Here is a 17,453-nt window from a genome sequence, read left to right as displayed (position 1 = left end):
CAGATTGGAGAGAATTTCGGAAGATGTGAGTGCTTTTCTCGGATCTAAAAAGTAGTCAATTTTCAAGCCCTGGGAAAGTGGGAACATGTTTTGGATTCGTCTGAAAATTTCAGAAGTTCCTTAACAAAAATAGAGCTTTAATTTTGTAGCTGTCAACTTTTTTATAGCTACGGTATTTCTAAAGATATGCGCCTTTAAATTAATTGCGCAGGCAGACATCAGGATTGTCCCCTTTCCTTCTTTAAAGGTGCATCTATCCAACACTACCGTCGCCGGGTCTCTTCTAAACTTCAAAGGCACATAACTTTCTTCAGAATAATCCGTTTTCTGTGGTTCTTGGGCCATTTCGTGGAGAATTTTTCAAATTTTATGAACTTTGTGCATCTGAATGTTCACATGTCCACAAAAATTCTATAGGAATTCCGCAACATTCGTAATTCTTCTATTGCCAAAAATTATTTGATATTCAGAATATTTTTGAGATGAAACAGTGAAAAATTACTGTTCCAAAGTCACACATTGAACAATTATTTTTTAACGTCACTCAATTATCTAACTATGCTCTGTTTTGAAAAAGCTCTTTTTGTTTTTCGGAATTTCCAAATGTCCGTATTTCGAAGAAAATTTACCACAAAATGGTTACAAAAATCATTGAAAACGGTCAATTTTAAAGCTGGTTACGGGTATTTTAAGTTTAGAAGAGACGCAGAGAAAAGAGAGTTTTCTAGTTTCTCTGCGTCTCTTCTAAACTTCAAAGGCTCATAACTCGCTTCAAAATAGTCAGTTTTCAGTGGTTTTGGGCCATTTTCTAAAGGATTATGTGAATTTTGAAACACATTTCAGAATTTATTGATGCTTGGTTTAAAAAACTCACGTATAATTCCTCAAGCTGAACTGTAGTTCTCCTTCGTTTGGTGTATTCGAAACTGGCGATGCGTCAGGAATCAAATGTGATGACGTGGCGACGACATTGATGAGTACGGTAGTTGTGGAAGAAAGCGGAGGCATTCCACTGTCAGCTCCCTCGATACGGAGCTAAAAATAGTAGCTTAGTGATCCAGTAACCCCTCCACTTCATTGTACTATTCTATGTTTATAGCTACAATAATCTACAGTAACCTACCGTAATCTTCTCTCCTGCAAACGCGTCAATGGGTCGTGCCAACGTGATTAGTCCACTCTCCGCGTTCACATTGAAGTGCGCCTCCAGACCTCCGGCAGACAACAGGCGATACCTGATACGGTTGTTCGGGTCCTGCAATTTTCAGAAAATTTTATTTTTGAGGTTTTTTAAGATTCACTTTTTTTCAGTTTTTTAGCTTAAAAATGAGCAAAAAAGCATTAAAAACGGACCACTTTGAAGCGAGTCATGAGCTTTTGAAGTCGTGAAGAAACGCAGAGAAACGAGAGTGCTCTCGTTTCTCTGCGTCTCATCTAACATGAAAAGGCTCATAACTAGCTTCGAAATGGTCCATTTTAAACGATTTTCAGCGCTTTTTGAAGCTTGAAACCTGAAGAGATAGAATCTTTCAAAGTCTTAGAATTAGGAGATTTTGATCATTTTGAAAAATGTTCGCTGTTTCAAAAAAAAAAGTGTTCAGTTCAAAATGAATTATTCTTATTGCTAGCTTTGGTAATTTTTTCAAATTCTTATACAAACTGGAAGAATGGAACCTTTGAAATTCTCAAAATTCGGCAAATTAGGTAACATTTTAAAATCTAGAAAGAGTACCAGACACTATGAACCTGTGAGAATGATGGAAAAAATTTTCCAAAGAAAGTTATGCGTTTCTGAAGCTAAATAACAAAAGTGTATGAGAAAGTGAGTCCCCCCAGAAAAAAAAACAGAGACTAATTTTGAAAATTTTTCTGTTTCTGGAAAAGTGTTCAATTTAAAACGAACTATTCTGTTTGCTGAACTTCCGGTCTTTTTTGCTTTAAAATGAGCAAAAAATCATTCGAAACCGACAATCTTGAAGCGAGTTACGAGCGAATCTAGGTCTTGACCTAAAAACTGGAATCTAGGTCATGTCCTAAATTGAAAACTAGGTCACTTTTGGCGCACTTTCGAGCCAAAACCTTGGAAACTTACATCTCTATCCTGATCGAATGCATTGACTTGTCCCACAATTGTTCCTGGCAGTGTGTCTTCCTTCACATCAAAATCGTATGAAGCACTTTCGAAGTTTGGAATCCAATCATTCTTATCAGCTACATTGATTGTAATGCTCACAAAATGTGCCAGTTTTGGATCCACTTCGAGGGTTTGGGCCTGGAAAAAACCTAGATAAAAATCAAAATTCTAGACAATTGCTGTTTCAAAAATAAATTCAAATTTTAGTTTCAAATTTCACTTTAATTTTGCAACAAAACCCGAGATTTGAACTTTAACTTCAATTTTCTTTTTAAGAAACTTTTCAAACATCTGAAATTTCAAAGTTTTCTGTCCACATTTTTGTGTAACGTTGTACAAGGTATCGGTTATGACTACCGTATTCCTTTTTAAAACTGTCATAAAAATTTACAAGCTCTACTATTTTTACAATTTTACCAGTATCTAAGCTTCCAAATGCGCTGAAAATCGTTCAAAACGGACCATTTTGAAGCGAGTTATTAATCTTTAAAGTTCAGAAGAGACGCAGAGAAACTAGAGCACTCTCGTTTCTCTGCGTCTTTTTTAAACTTCAAAAGCTCATAACTCGGTTTCTAGTGGACCGTTTTTAATGCTTTTTGGCTCATTTAAAAGAGAATGACATGAAGATTGAAATCTACAAAAAGCGCTTCTTAAAAATGTATACTGTCTAAAAAATCTCGAGAATCTAAGAAATGATAAGATAAATTCTAAAATAACAATTCTTCTTAATCAAAAAAAAAGTCGAAACAGCAATTAAAAGTAAAGCCAACCTCCGAAGTGGAAACCTGTATGGTAACCGTCGAGTTCATCTCCGCATCCAAAGGCCTGAGCAAATTAACACTTCCAGAATAAGAAGAAACCGAAAAAAGGCTTGAATCTCCCTTATGAAGAACATATGTAATCGTTCCTGGCAGTCCATCTGGATACGTCGCATGCGCTTTGGTAATTTCCACTTGTGACTCGTTCTCATCGATTTGTACAGTAATTTGAGATGGTTTGAACACTGGAGCAAGCCGCTTTTGAGCTGGGAGAGGGGGCGGAGCCTGGGTGACTGGTGGTGGCGCCATTTTTGTTGTTGGGTGAGATGGAAGCTCCTGGAAATTCTTTAATCATTTATATCATAAAAAATGAGGTAAGGCACACCAAGTACGCGTTAACAATGTCTCTCAATTCTGAGTATACGGTGAAACGGTGAAAAATTTTTCTAGAAAAAATGTGAATATATTTCTGAATTCTTCTGTTTGTCCAGATTTTCGTTTTAAAATGAGCGAAAATGCATTGAAAATGGTCCACCAGAAACCGAGTTATGAGCCTTTAAAGTTCTGAAGAGACGCAGAGAAACGAGAATACCCTCATTTCTCTGCGTCTCCTACAGGCTTTAAAAGCACATAACTCGCTTCAAAATGGTCCGATTTGAATGATTTTTAGCTCATTTTGAAGCTAAAAACTGGTAAAATTGAGTCTAAAAAGTTTGAAGTTTGGAGATTACGAATTTGTGAGAAAATGAGCTAAAAGTCATTGAAAACAGACCGTTTTGCAGCGAGTTATAGCCTTTGAAGTTTCTAAGAGATTTTATCTACAAAATGCTTTAAAAACCATTAAAATCTGTTAAGTTTGAGCCAAGTTATGCTCTTTCCAAGTCAAAAAGATGAGAAACGCAGAGAAACAAGAGTGTCTGCTTTCTCTGCGTCTCTCCACTTATTAGCTTTGAAAAATTACAAAAAGCATTGAATTCTCCACAAAATAGTCTAATAGTCAATAAAAACGGACCACTAAAAGCCGAGTTACAAACTTCTGAAGTTTCGAAAAGACGCAGAGAAACGAGACATCTCTCGTTTCTCTGCGTCTCCTCAAAAAATTCTAAAGCTCATAACTTTTTTAAAAATGGTGCATTTTTAGTTATTTTTGGATTATTTTGTAGGAAATTTTGTGTAAAATTTGGTACAATAAATTTCGAATTCAAAACAAAACAGTTTTTAGGCAAAATTGATTAAAAAGTTAACTGTTTCACCGGATACTCAAAATTGGCTGAAGCATATTTGCCAACTCGTTTTAATTCTCTTATTTCTAGCATTTTCAATTTCTCTATTCCCAGGCCAATCTCCAAGCACTGGCCGCGATCGGCCGCGACCGACCGCGGCCTCAAAATGTTAGTGAAAAGTGCAAGGGGTAGAAGCAAGCACTACCTGACTGGTTTCGGTTTCTTCTTGCCACGTGGAATCGGGATTTTCGTGATTTTCAGGTGCAATTTCAGGTGGTGTGTCTGGTGCAAAAGTGCTGGAAATTTCCAGAACATTTTCTGGAAATTCTGGAAATTCTGGAAGTGCCGTGATGGGATTTTCAGATGATGCGGGTTCCGGGAACTCAGGAGTTTCAGACCAGATTCCTTGAACTTCCTCTGGCGTGCTGGGTGGTACAGTACTACTACTCGCCTCTTGACCGTACTCCTCGGAATAGTCGAACGTCGGGGGTACTGTACCTGTGGTTGGGACAGTATCCGGATATTCTGTTTCTTCTTCCTCTTCGGTTTCCTCGTCGACCTGAAAGTGGGGTAACTGAAATGGTGTTTTTGAACTAAAATTTCTGGAATTTCAGAATTTGAGGGCAATGAAACTGAAAAAAAGCGTTAATTGAACTTAAAATATAGCGATTTACAGGGGGAAAATCTGGAAAAAAAGAAAAATCTGTGTCGGTCTGTGTGTCTGTTTGTCTAAAAGAAGGATTGGAAAATAATACAGAAATTTCAAAAATCTAGATTTTGAGGATTTTCTGAAACATCAATTTTTAGGTTTTTTGAATTTTTTAGATTTCTGAATTTCTGAATTTCTGAATTTCTGAATTTCTGAATTTCTGAATTTCTGAATTTCCGAATTTTCGAATTTCTCAATTTTCTAAATTTCTGAATTTTCTGAATTCCTGAATACTGTAGCCCCGAGAATAGAAACATACCTGAGGATGTGGACTGAGTGTTGGGAATGTTGGGAATTGTGGAAATTCGGGTTCCGGTGCATTTGTCTGCTCCGAGGGAGCCGGGAAAGACGAAAAAATCTGTTGAGGGACTTGATTTTTCGTGGATGGAGGCATTGTGACAGTTTGAAGGAATTCGTCCGGATTCGTCGTTTGTGGCTCCTCCTCTACACTTGATGTGTACTCAAATACCTCGTTCTGAAAGAATTAAATACAAAAATTTTTAAAAACAGAAAAAAAAGCCAAAAATTTACTACAAAATAGTAAAAAAAACACAGACAACCAACAATCCTAAGTCGAGTTATGAGCCCTCAAAGTTTAGAAGAGAAACAGAGGAACGAGAGTGTTCTCGTTTCTCTGCGCCTCTCGAAACTTTCAAAGCCTATAATTCCCTTCAAAATAATAGGTTTTCAATGATTTTTGGACTATTTTTTTAAAGAATTTGGCGAATTTTGTAAATTTCCAAACTTGAAAAAAATTTGTTTTTTTGAATCGTAAATGTACCAAGAACTGCGTTTCCAGATGTTCAGTCATAACAAAACAAATTTGAAACAGAAATTTAATTTTTTTCAAACAATGAATCAAATTTTATTAATGAAAAAGCTAAAAAATTTACTATAAAACAGTTCAAAAACCACTTAAAACGGACCTTTCTAAAGCTAGTTATGACCAATTCCAAACTCGAAGAGACGCAGAGAAACGAGAACACTCTCGTTTCTCTGCGTCTTTCACAAACTGTGAATGCTCATAACTCGCTTCAAACTCGACCGTTTTCTGTGATTTTTCAACAATTTGTTTTGCGAAAATTTGATTTTCTTGCATATAAACATTTCCTTGAAAGTTTCTCTCAAAAAATGTTACCGTTTCCCCGTATACTCAGAAACGGTAGGCGGTACGTTAGCTACTTCTGGAACTAGCGATTTTTCGTTTGTCTTTTATTTCATAGTTTTGTTCAAATTCTATTTTCCAGTTTTTCGTCTTCAAAATGCGCTAAAAATCTTTTAGAACGGACCATTTTGAAGGAAGTTATGATCATTTCAAATTTTGAAGAGACCCAGAGAAACGAGAGCACTCTCGTTTCTCTGCGTCTCTCAAAAACTTCAAAAGCTCATAACTCTTTTCAAAATGATCCGTTTCGAATGATTTTCTGAGCATTTTGAAGGCGAAGAGGCGTCGCATTTTGAGTTTTGCATTTTTCGTGACTCTGACTTACCGTCGGCGCTACCGTAGCCATTGTGATCAATGTTCCAAAAATGGAAATTTGAACTCGTGCTCTTGTTTCCAATGATGGTTCTCCATGATCTCTTGCGACGATTGTCAAATCGTGCTCACCGAAATGAGCAGCTGTGAAATCTCCGTTGACGCTAAGGATGCCTTCGTTGGAAATGGCGAATAGTCTGGAAATTTTTGTAGACTGTAAGATAGGAACATCCTAATGTATTGTCAATTCGTATTGTTTTTTTCAGAAAAATTCAGAAAAATTTTGAAACAGTAATTTGTTTTTCATGACTTCTTGATACTCCAGCCATGACAATTGACTCAACGTTTTGTGAGAAAATTTGCAGAAAAATGAACCAAAAATCATTAAAAACGGACAATTTTGAAGCGAGTTATGAGCTTTTGAAGTTTAGAAGAGACGCAGAGAAACGAGAGCACTCTCGTGTCTCTGCGTCTCTCAAAAACCTTCAAAGGATCATAACTCGCTTCAAACCGATCCGTTCTGAATAATTTTTTGTGAATTGGGAAGCTGAAAAACTGGGCAAACATAATTCCGAAAAATCAAAAAACTTTGGACCTCGGAATTTTAAACAACTCGTTTGAAACCGTAAACTCACTTATTATGTGGAGGCATGATTCTCAACTCCAATCGTCCATTGTCATCAGCATCCGCATCCTCCACACCAATTTTTCCAATTATCATGTTCGCTGTCAATTGTTCAATATCATCAATACTTAATCGAAGACGAATTGGTTGTGGATCAGTGAATATTGGCGCGTTATCATTCACATCCATTACCGTAACCTGTACCAGTGTCCAATATAAATGTTGATCTGGATTTCTAGATCTAGTTTCCACTTGTAGGGAATACATGGCGGTTTTCTCGCGGTCCAGCTCGTCAGCCGTTACGATGGTTCCCCTGAAAAAGCTTTGCTGATTCGTTTGATAAGTTCTCATTATTTTATTTCTAAAGCATACAGCACTTGTCTGACTTTTGAAACGGTAAAAATTCTTGATTGCTTTAAAATCCAAAAAAAAGGTGAAAATTTTGAGTCAAAAATTGGAAACTTAGAAGCCCTACAAAAGCGTCTCAGAATTCTCCAATGTATCTGAAAATCTCAGGGCATTTTCCTTATATATAAAACGCTAAGGATGTATGTTGGTCCCCGTGTCACTCTGTCCGTTTTTGAAAAATTTGAAAATTAAATTTAACAAAAATATAATTTTAATTTTGTAGTTTACAACTTTTTTCCAGCTACTGTAGTTTTGGAGATATGCGCCTTTAAAATTTGTTGGTGTCTAGCTATCAGCATTCAAAGTTTAAAGGCGCACATCTCGAAAAATACGGTAACTAGGAAAAAGTTGTCAACAGCTAAATTCGAGCTCTATTTGTGTTTAGTTAGACCTGAACTATTCAGGCAAATCGAAAAATTCTGGAAAACTGTTTTAGGTCCCAAACTGTGAAACTCACGCATCATCAATAGCAAATTTGCCCTCCTCATTTCCTCCGACAATATTAAAGTAGGTCAAATCTTTTGACGATTCGTCACCCAATGAAACCACAACAGTGTTTGCCGGCGTGTTCTCGTTGACTTCGGTAACAAATGTTTGAATGGTTTCTTCGGATTCTGAAAATATAAAAAATTTCAGTTCAAATAGCGAAAAAGTCATTGAAAATGGACATGTTTGAAGGAAGTTATGTTAGAGAGACGCAGAGAAAAGAGAGCGCTCTCGTTTCTCTGCGTCTCTTCTAAACTTCAAGTGCTCATAACTCCCTTCTAAATTGTTCGTTTTTGGCCTTTTTTCAACTATTTTGTAGTAAATCATTAAATATTTTCGTTTGATTTTTTAAAAATCATGAGTAAAAAAGTTTTGATTCAGAATTTTCCAAAAATTGGTGATAAACTTTTTCACATAGTTTACTTTTTCGGTGAACAGTGGACAATGATTTTCAAAGCCTAAAGACGAAATCTAGGCAAAATTTGAGATCGAATGTGGTGAAAATCATCAAAATTCGATTCCAAGCTCTTATTAGAATTTAAAAAAAAAACCTATAATTTGCTGCAAAATAGTCCAAAAATCGTTTGAAATTGATCATTTTGAAGCGAGCTTTCTCGTTTCTCTGCGTCTCTTCTAAACTTAAAAGGCTCATAACTCCCCTTATATTAGTCCATTTTCATTGATTTTTAGTTCATTTTGAAGCTAAGAAACAAGAAAATATGATTACACAAAAATCGTAAAAATTGAGTGTGTTTTAAGGAAGATATGAAGCCTAAAAACTTTTCTGAGAGACGCAGAGAAACGAGACCTCTCTCGTTTCACTGCGTCTCTTCAAAACTACAAGGACTCATAACTCGACTTATCATAAACCGTTTTCAATAATTTTAAGCTTATGTTGAAGCTAATTACCTGCACTAGTGACCATCGTCCCTGGTGTAGTCGCCATTGCTATTGGATTCGGCATAAACGTCTCCATGCCAGGAAGTGGTGCCAGCGAACTGAATGTCAGTTGTGTTGGGTCCATTGCGAGTACAATAACGATGGCCTGGGAGCTTCTGCCTCCTCCATCGGTAGCTTCGATGACAACTTGGTATCTCTCGCCAGCTACCAGGTTTCCAGTGGCTAGAAGCATGTTTGTGGCTGACTCGTAGCGGAATTTGTCTTCGGCTCCATTGGTTACCTGGGAAATAGAATTTAAGGAGAGCATAAGCAAACCATTAATTCAAAAAAAAATCAGTGAGGCCTCGAAAATGAAACAGCCAAAAAATAAACAAAAACTTTGAAAACTGAAAAATAGTTTTGATCTATAAACCGCAAGAAGAGGCTCATAACTCGGCTCAAACTTGGATTTTTTTTTGATCGGAAAAGGAAAACGTAGAACTTGACAAGATCTACAAAATGATACTAAATTTGACTATATTTGATTGCCGAGTGTTGACCCAATTTCTACAAGGAGCCGGACTGATGCTAACATCTTTATTACTCCATTTGTAAGACACATAACTCAGCTCAAGATTAGAGGTTTAACATAAATTTGAATATAAAATGTAGAAATTAAAGATATCTACAAAATGATATCAAACTTGACTATTTACTAATGCAGAATTCCTTTTAAAGAAGCCGACGGTACCAAATTCCGGTGGATAGATTGTTTTAGGGCTCAGCTCACAAACTCAAATTTTGAATATAGTTGAATTTAATATCATTTTGTAGATCTTGTTGAGTTCTACATTTTTATAGTTACTGTGATATTGAATTATGAGTTTCAAGCGAGTTGTGTACCTTGAGTTTTTCAGCAAGATAATGCATTGGTTTTATCGATTCGAGTTTTCGGAATTATGCAATTTTGAAACAGTTAAAAACATTTCGTTTTTTTTCCTAACGTCTGTCTCAATTAAAAAGTTTCGAAACATGTTTTCAGTTGGCAACTTTTCAATATCTTTTACAGCAAAAGAGATAAAATAGGTCAAAGTTAAACACCCTTTAGGCACCCTGAGGACCTACCGTAGTATAGGGGCATGTTATTTTTGATCCAATTTATCTCAACTCATAGGAAAGATATCAAAAAGTTGTTTACTAACAAAATGTTTGTCATAATACCAGAAACATTTTATCAGTTGACAACTTTTCCATATCTCTTACAGTATCCAAGATAGATTCACCCAAATTTAAAGGCGCGATTCTCCCTTCTCACCTGAGCAATGGCATAGCTAACTTGTCCAAAAGCTCCAGAATCGACGTCAGTTGCCACTACTCTAACAACATCTCGTTCCTCTCCACTAGCAGTCGTATTTGCCATATAAATCGGTTGTTCGAATTGAGGAGAATTGTCGTTGACGTCCAAAATGTGAATGGTTATCGTGACTGGATCACTACGACGCGTTGGGATTGTGTTCACTTCGCGAGCTTCCACCTGAAAGGAGAGGATTACTGTAGTTAGGAATTTCGGAACATCGAGTAGTTCTTCTTGTCTAGCTATCCAGTTTTTCAGCTTCAAAGTGCGCTGAAAGTGATTTCAAAGCGAACATTTTGAAACGAGTTATGAGCCTTTGAAGTTAAGGAGAGACGCAGTGAAACGAGAGTGGTCTCGTTTCTCTGCGTCTCTTCACAACTTCAAAGGCTTATAAATTGCTTCAAAATCATCCGTTTTTGATGCTTTTCAGCTCATTTTGTTGCAAATTTTCTTACTAAACTGAAAACAGTATTCAAACTCGTTAAATGTATACGTTGAGATAAATTATGTTGGTTACTGTGAGAGATATCAAAAAGTGGTCAAGCGATAAAATGTTTATCATAATATCACCAATATTTTATCAGGTAGTCACTTTTTGATATCTTTCATAGGAACCGTGATAATTCAGATCAAAGTGCAGAGGTTTTTTTTTTCTGTTTCAATAACATCTGATTATCTGATAATTAATTCAACTTTAATGTCGCAAAACTTTAAGCAACAGTAACTAACAAAAAAGTAACTTGCCACTTTCATATAAATTGTCTCAGTTACTGTAAGAGCTATCAAAACGTAGTCAACTAAGAAAAAAAATGCTGATACCATAACAAACATTTTATCAGTTGACAAAATTTTAATAGCTCTTACAGTAATCGAGGTAATTGAGATCAAAGTGAGAAAACTTTTTTTTCTGTTTCAATAATTTCTGATTATCTGATAATTAATATCGATTCAGTCCGCTCTTGGGTTTCCCTTCGAATTATTGCGTAAGAATTTTACAGAAACAGTATCATTACAGTAAGATATCCAAACTCTGCCAGATGAGAAAAAACTTTATCACAGAGTTCAAAAGGTGTCATCAGCTTAGTAGGAATTGAGATACCGTAAAATCTGCAAAATAAAAAGGCTCCCTACACTGTCAAGTTTGAGCTCAATTATCTCAGTACACAGTAAAAAGTTAAAAAATATCAAAAAAATAGAAAAAATATTTTCAAAATTCTAGAAAAAATTGCTGTTTTACAAAAATATTTCAGTTTTTAGTTGTTGAAAACCTTATTAATTTAACTTTAATGTTTTTAAAAATAGATGTTTCAAAACTTTCTAATCTGAAAATTTATGAGCTTTTCTTCATTGAATCGTTGTTACTGTTTCAAATTTTCATGATAAAAAAACGCCTTTAATTTTACTTCAATACCATTCCTCTCACATTTGAATTAAAAGTTTAAAGCATTTAAAGGTGGGGGGACAGGAGATTTGTCGAAGTTTTTTTGTAGCTAGAGTATGCATTCTACCGTGACGGTGTACAACGCTTAATGTCACTCTGCGTACAGCTGTCGTCCTCGCCTTTATGTATGCAATCGGGAGTGCGCTTTCTCTTCGCCCGCGTGGCTCAGTCGGTAGCGGCGCCGCACCCTCAATCATCGCCCTCACAAGTTCAAATTCTCGAGGGGCATCTTTGAACGGAATTTCGAGAACATTATTTTTTTTCATGTCCCCCCACCTTTAAAGTACTTACATTCAACTGATAAGTGGATGGATTTGGCGGGTCCGCATCAATCTTTGGCACATTTAGGTAGACATATCCTCTCTGATCGACAGCGAAAATCGTGGCTCCGAGACCCGTCAAAATGTACTGATAGGTGGCTGGAGGCATTCCGGGTTGCTGGAAAAATAACTGTTTCAAAAAAGTTGTTTAAAAATATTTTTAATGGAAAGTCGTTGAATTTGAAGTTCTACAAAAGTAGTCTAAAATTGCTCGATTTGTCCGAAAATTTCGGAGTATACTAAACAGAAATGGAGCTTTAATTTTGTAGTTAACAACTTTTTTCTAACTACCCTAGTTTTTGAGATATGCGTCTTTAAAACAGGTGGAGCGTGCAGAGGAGTCTACCTTCTTTAAAGGCGCATATCTCCAAAGCTACCGTAGCTGGCAAAAAGTTGTTAATTACAAAAATGAAGCTCTATTTTTGTTTAGTAAACTCTGAAATTTTCAGACCACTATAACAACTCTGAAATAGTTTTTAGGACTTCAAATCGGCCTACTTTTTCACTGGCAAAAGTCTAAATTTCATATATTTTGGTCTGGGGTACTGTACACAAACATTGAAACTACTTTTTTTGAAATTTCCACTAAAAATCTCTATTTTCTTCTATTCAACCAAGACTTTTGAACTACACAGATCATCGTTTCAAATGAATATTATACTTTTTATTGTTGATTTTTTTCCTGATTGACAAGCGCATAACGATCAGTTTGAATCTCAGAATTTAGTATTTTTCTGTCTATCTGTGTATCTGTGTGTCCAGATCAAAGATTATCTGGTTAAATATTTATTCCTTTCAAAAACAATTTTTGAAACTATGACTCACCAAATCCTCATCATTCACCAAAATCTGCAGCGATTCGGATTGAGAATTGGGAGAAACTCGGACCGTCGTCCCAATTTCAGCAGTTTCAGCCAAAAAGCCTTCTGTAGACGAGACTTGAAGAACCGGAGCATGATTTGAGACAATTGGTTGATCAGATATTTGGGGTTCTTGGCAGATTACTGTAGATGTTGAGGAGAAAAGAAGAATGAGCGATAGGAAAATCGAACGTCGTCGATGCCTCATCATTCGGTCATGTGATGGTGGGTGTTGATTACTGTAACGGAAACTTAAAAATGGGGAAATTTTGGGAAAAACGGATTTTTGGAGAAAAAGAGCGGGAAATTTGACACAGAAATGAAAAGAAAGAGAGTTAAAATTCAAAAAATAATAAAGTTCGAAAAATATTGGGGTTTTGTGTTTACCTTGAGAATATTAGACCAAAATAAATTTGTTAAAAATTCAAAAAAAAATTGAAACAGAAGATAATTTTCAAATTTCTGAAACTTTTGATCAGGAAGATTTTCTTTTGATTTTCCATACATTTCGTTCAATTTGTGAAATCAAAAATTTGAAATAATTGAATCATGAAAATACAATTTTTATTCGAAAATTTTCAGAAACAGCGAAAAAATTTTGAAGAATCCGAATAAAAATTTAGAAGTCCACATTTGCTAATGAGATTAAAAATTAAAAGAAAATTTGAAACAGTAATTTTTGGTATTATAAACAAATTTAAACCAAGAAAATGTAATCTTATTATGAGAAGGGTGAAAAATGTAGAGAACTTTTAAAAAACAAAATGTTTAAAAATACAATATTTCAAAAATCTCCAAAATCCTGAGCTTTAGAAAATGCTGGGTGCATGAAAACTTCCTAACATCGCGAAACTCAAAATTGAAAATTCTAGAAATTTCTGAAACAGTGAAAAGAAATTCTAAATTCTTTATCAAAATTTGATTTAAAAATAGCGTAAACACTCTAATAGAACGTCCCCCGAATCGTCAAATTTGAGCCCATGTATCTGATTTTCTGTGAGAGATATCAAAGAGTAGTTAACTAATAAAATGTTGTTGATATCCTGATAAACATTTTATTAGCTGACAACTTTTTGATATCTTTCAAAAGAAGTGAGCTATATAAGCTCAAAGTGGACGATCCGATTGGCGTTCTATTAGAGTGTTTACAGCAGATGTTTCAAAGTGATTAAAATTTTAATTGTCTAGAAAAAACGCAGAAACTTTGAAGGTTCAATACAAATTGAAAAACGAATCGACTTTATAAAATTTTTCAAACAGGAATTTTTTTCAACTTGAAACAAAAAACAAAATTAAAAGGAAAAACCAAAAATTGTGAAATTGAAAGTTGGAGAACCGGAAAATCTCAAAAAACTTGAAACTTGCAGTTTTCTCTGAAACAGTAAAAAAGCAAATAATCATTTTTTAAAAGTTAAATAACAAATAAATTACTTGGTATAAACATCAAGTTGGAACATTCTAGAAATCTCTGAAACAGTAAAAAAGAACTTCACTACCGTACCATTACTTCCCTACGAGCAGTGTGAAATGAGCATTGAAAAATGTGAAAATTGAAAATTTAAAGGCTCGATAGATTACTAAAAATTTGAATTAAAAAATATATCAACAATCACTAATTTCCAGAAAATGTCAAGAAACTATCATAAAGTTCAAATCTGGACATTCTAGAAACCTCTGAAACCGAAAAAATTGTTTTGAAAATAACTGCAAAAAAACCAAGAAATTGCCAAAAATTCTATTTTCAAGATTGTTTGAAACAGAGAAAATTATAAAAACCAACAGACCTATGTATGGATAAAGTAACATTTCAAAACAAATACTTCAAATTTTCAGATCCTTCTGAAACAGTAAAAAAGTTCATAATTTAGTACCTGAAAAAATCTCAATAAAAAGCCCGTTGATTAATTCTAGAAATACTGAAAATTCTAAAAGTTTAGACATTTTTCAAGATTTTTTGAAATAGAAAATCTTGTAAAAATTTATGAGCACCCTATGAGCAAGGATAAATGAGCATGAAAAAGTGAAATTTTGAATTTCAAAAACTTGAAAGATTACTAAAAAATCGTATATTAGCAATTCTGGCAGAAGCTATTGATCCCCTAGGAAATCACTTTTTTTTCCAAAATGTTCCAAAAGATTCTGAAGTACACAAGACGATCAAAACATCATCATATAATTCAAGTTTAGAGATTCTAGAAATCTCTGAAACAGTGAAAAAAAACAATCAATAGGAAGCATGAAACAGAGAAAATTATAAAAAACCAACATATGAATGAATAAACATTTCAAAACAAAAACTTTAAATTTTCAGATTCCTTTCAAACAGTTAAAAAATCATTTTACCACTGTAAAAATCTCAAAAAAATGTCAGAAAACCACGGAACAGAGTGGATTAAGTCATTTTTCAAGATTTTGTGAAACAGTAATTTTTACAAAATAAAAAAATAGGGTTCGATAGTTCACAGATTTAATGTTACTACTGTAAAAACCTCAAATAAAGTGTCTAAAAAGGATTATTTTTTAAAAATTGAAAATTCAAGAAACATTAGATTTTGCAATGATTCTTGAAACATCAATTTTTATTTTTAAGAATGGTTCAAAAGCTTTCAAATCTTAACTACCGTATCATCATTTCCTATATGAGCAATGCTAAATGAGCACGCGAAAACGTGCTCAAACAAAAGATAAACGGAAGAGGGAGGCAAAACGCGAGAAGGTGATAAATTCCGAGTGTATAAGTAGCCAAAACGGGGTGTATCCATATCCATAACCTTCCAAAAAAGTAGAAAAAAATGAGATTTTTCAAGTGCTCTAACCTCACTAGTAGTACCTGCTCATGTTTTTTGAAACAATGGGGGCAAAAGTTGTCAAATACAATGAGAGTGCTTTTGGTGGTGGTGACCCATTTTCTCGCTGCATTGCTCAGTCATTTTTTAGGCTCGTCCTATTGTCCAATGCTTTCTCTAGCCCACTCTCTCACCTTCCCATACTATTTCTCTGGGTTGGAACGTGACCAATTTTTCGGGTAGGAGGGGGTCAAAAAGTAAATAAGCCTAATGAGTGAAATGAGAAAACAAAACGGATAGTGTATGTGTCGGCCAGCGGTCAATAGGGGGGGGGGGGGTATACGAAATTTAGAGAAAAAAGAGAGAGAGAGAGAGAGAGAGAGAGAGAGAGAGAAAGAGAGAGAGAGAGAGAGAAAAGCAGAACGTTCGGAGGAGAGAAGATTAGGTTTCGAAGTGTCCATTGTTCCTGCTCCTAATTTGCAGGTATTGGGGAACCTATTTCTGGAGATGTTAGAAATTTTTAAGAAGAATTACTGTTTCAAAAAATGGGTTTTTTGTGGAATAACCTCAAAGAACACTTTTTGTGCCATTTCCCCAGGTTACTTACTAAAGCATGCCGCGCCTCCGGCGCTTCAGATAGCTACAGATAGCTAGCTGGCGCGCCTTCGGCGCGAATCAAAGCTTTACGCAGTGCATATTAGCCAACTTTAAAGCCCCTACAAAAGTGGTCCAAAATTTTTCGATTTGTCTGAAAATTTCAGAGGATACTAAACAAAAGTAGTGCTTCATTTTTGTAGTACACAACTTTTTTGGAAAAATTCTACAAAGCGAGATATGAGGTTTTTAAGGAACATAACTTATTTTACTGCTAATTTTGGGATTTTGGGCATATCTCATTTTGCTGAATTTGTACCGAAAAATGGTCAATTACAAAAATGAAGTTCTATTTCTGTTTAGCGTACTCTAGACTTTTCAGACAAATCGAAAAATTCTAGACTACTTTTTTTAAAACTCGGAAACCGACTATTTTGCACTGGAAAAGTCAAAATATGTTTTTTTAATCAAAAAGTGACTGTTTCAAAAATTCAAAAATTTTATAGACCAAATTTTTTCTTTGCTTACATTATAACAAGTTAATAATGCCTTTAAACATTTCAAAAAATTAGAAAATTGGAAAAACTTTATAGAATTTTTTTAAAATCTAGATGTTTTTGTGACAGTTCAATTTGTGACGAAATATCAATATTGAAGAAAAAAAAAATCAGTATAGACATCTCTGAAAACTTTGAAACAGTAATTTTTAACGAAAAATAGAAAAAAGTGGTAACGCTCCAGTAAGGTATTGAAAAGTACTGAAGTCTCATAATTTTTGAGAAATTTTGAAACAGTAATTTTTTTTGAGAAAAAAAAAAAGTTTTTTGATTCTCTAAAAACCAAAATTTGAAAAATTTAGACGGATTTCAATTCACAAAATTTTTGAAAATTCATCAAAGAATCTACGCTATAACTAAAAATGTCAAAAAATTAATTAAAATTTACTGTTTCATAATTTTTTTAAAACGAAAAATTTGACTAGTTTTTGGATTCAATCATTTTATTTTAAACAAATAGTTAAACAATTCCAAAAGTTGTTAAGTGCTAGACTAGTTAAGCAACGAATTTCAAAATTCAAGTCAATATGGGTTACGGTAGCTATAAGAAACATGTAGCATAACACAGAAAGAACAATTATAACTTGAAATTCCTGAGCAAAACGGAAAAAGGAATTTTAGAGGAATCAAACAAAACGATGTGCATGTCTTTTATTCTATTTTCAAATTCAAAATCTTCGGAAAACAAGAAGAAAATAAGAACTTAGAACCAGAGGAGAACAACAAAGAGGATTAAGTTTTGGGTGCCCTGGGTATTGGCGGAGCACGAAAGGCGGATGAGCCAAAAGAAGAAGAGGAGGAGGCGATTAGGTGTGTACCTCGGGGGACAAAAGACAGGTCAA

At 34.6% G+C, this 17,453-nt stretch overlaps 1 protein-coding gene across 1 annotated transcript in view; it reads right to left on the bottom strand.

Moving 5' to 3' along the window:
- The window catches only part of Cbr-cdh-5, a gene marked incomplete at both ends in the record, with an annotated part of 28,232 nt that extends 13,320 nt beyond the window's left edge, over positions 1 to 14,912 (bottom strand). Inside the window, 14 exons of the mRNA XM_045236185.1 lie at positions 875 to 1,035; positions 1,124 to 1,255; positions 2,093 to 2,272; positions 2,905 to 3,228; positions 4,321 to 4,674; positions 5,084 to 5,299; positions 6,315 to 6,498; positions 6,937 to 7,239; positions 7,792 to 7,948; positions 8,730 to 9,000; positions 10,015 to 10,233; positions 11,786 to 11,932; positions 12,640 to 12,925; positions 14,839 to 14,912. Coding sequence (XP_045091348.1) covers positions 875 to 1,035; positions 1,124 to 1,255; positions 2,093 to 2,272; positions 2,905 to 3,228; positions 4,321 to 4,674; positions 5,084 to 5,299; positions 6,315 to 6,498; positions 6,937 to 7,239; positions 7,792 to 7,948; positions 8,730 to 9,000; positions 10,015 to 10,233; positions 11,786 to 11,932; positions 12,640 to 12,925; positions 14,839 to 14,912 — 3,008 coding nt within the window. The remainder of the gene's footprint in view (positions 1 to 874; positions 1,036 to 1,123; positions 1,256 to 2,092; positions 2,273 to 2,904; positions 3,229 to 4,320; positions 4,675 to 5,083; positions 5,300 to 6,314; positions 6,499 to 6,936; positions 7,240 to 7,791; positions 7,949 to 8,729; positions 9,001 to 10,014; positions 10,234 to 11,785; positions 11,933 to 12,639; positions 12,926 to 14,838) is intronic.
- Positions 14,913 to 17,453: the final 2,541 nt, after the last annotated feature.

This window comes from Caenorhabditis briggsae, assembly GCF_000004555.2.
Source record: "Caenorhabditis briggsae complete genome, chrIV, whole genome shotgun sequence".
Classification (NCBI taxonomy): Eukaryota; Metazoa; Nematoda; class Chromadorea; order Rhabditida; family Rhabditidae; genus Caenorhabditis; species Caenorhabditis briggsae.
Note: the sequence above shows the minus strand (reverse complement) of the source record. Positions and strands in the feature narration are given on the sequence as shown.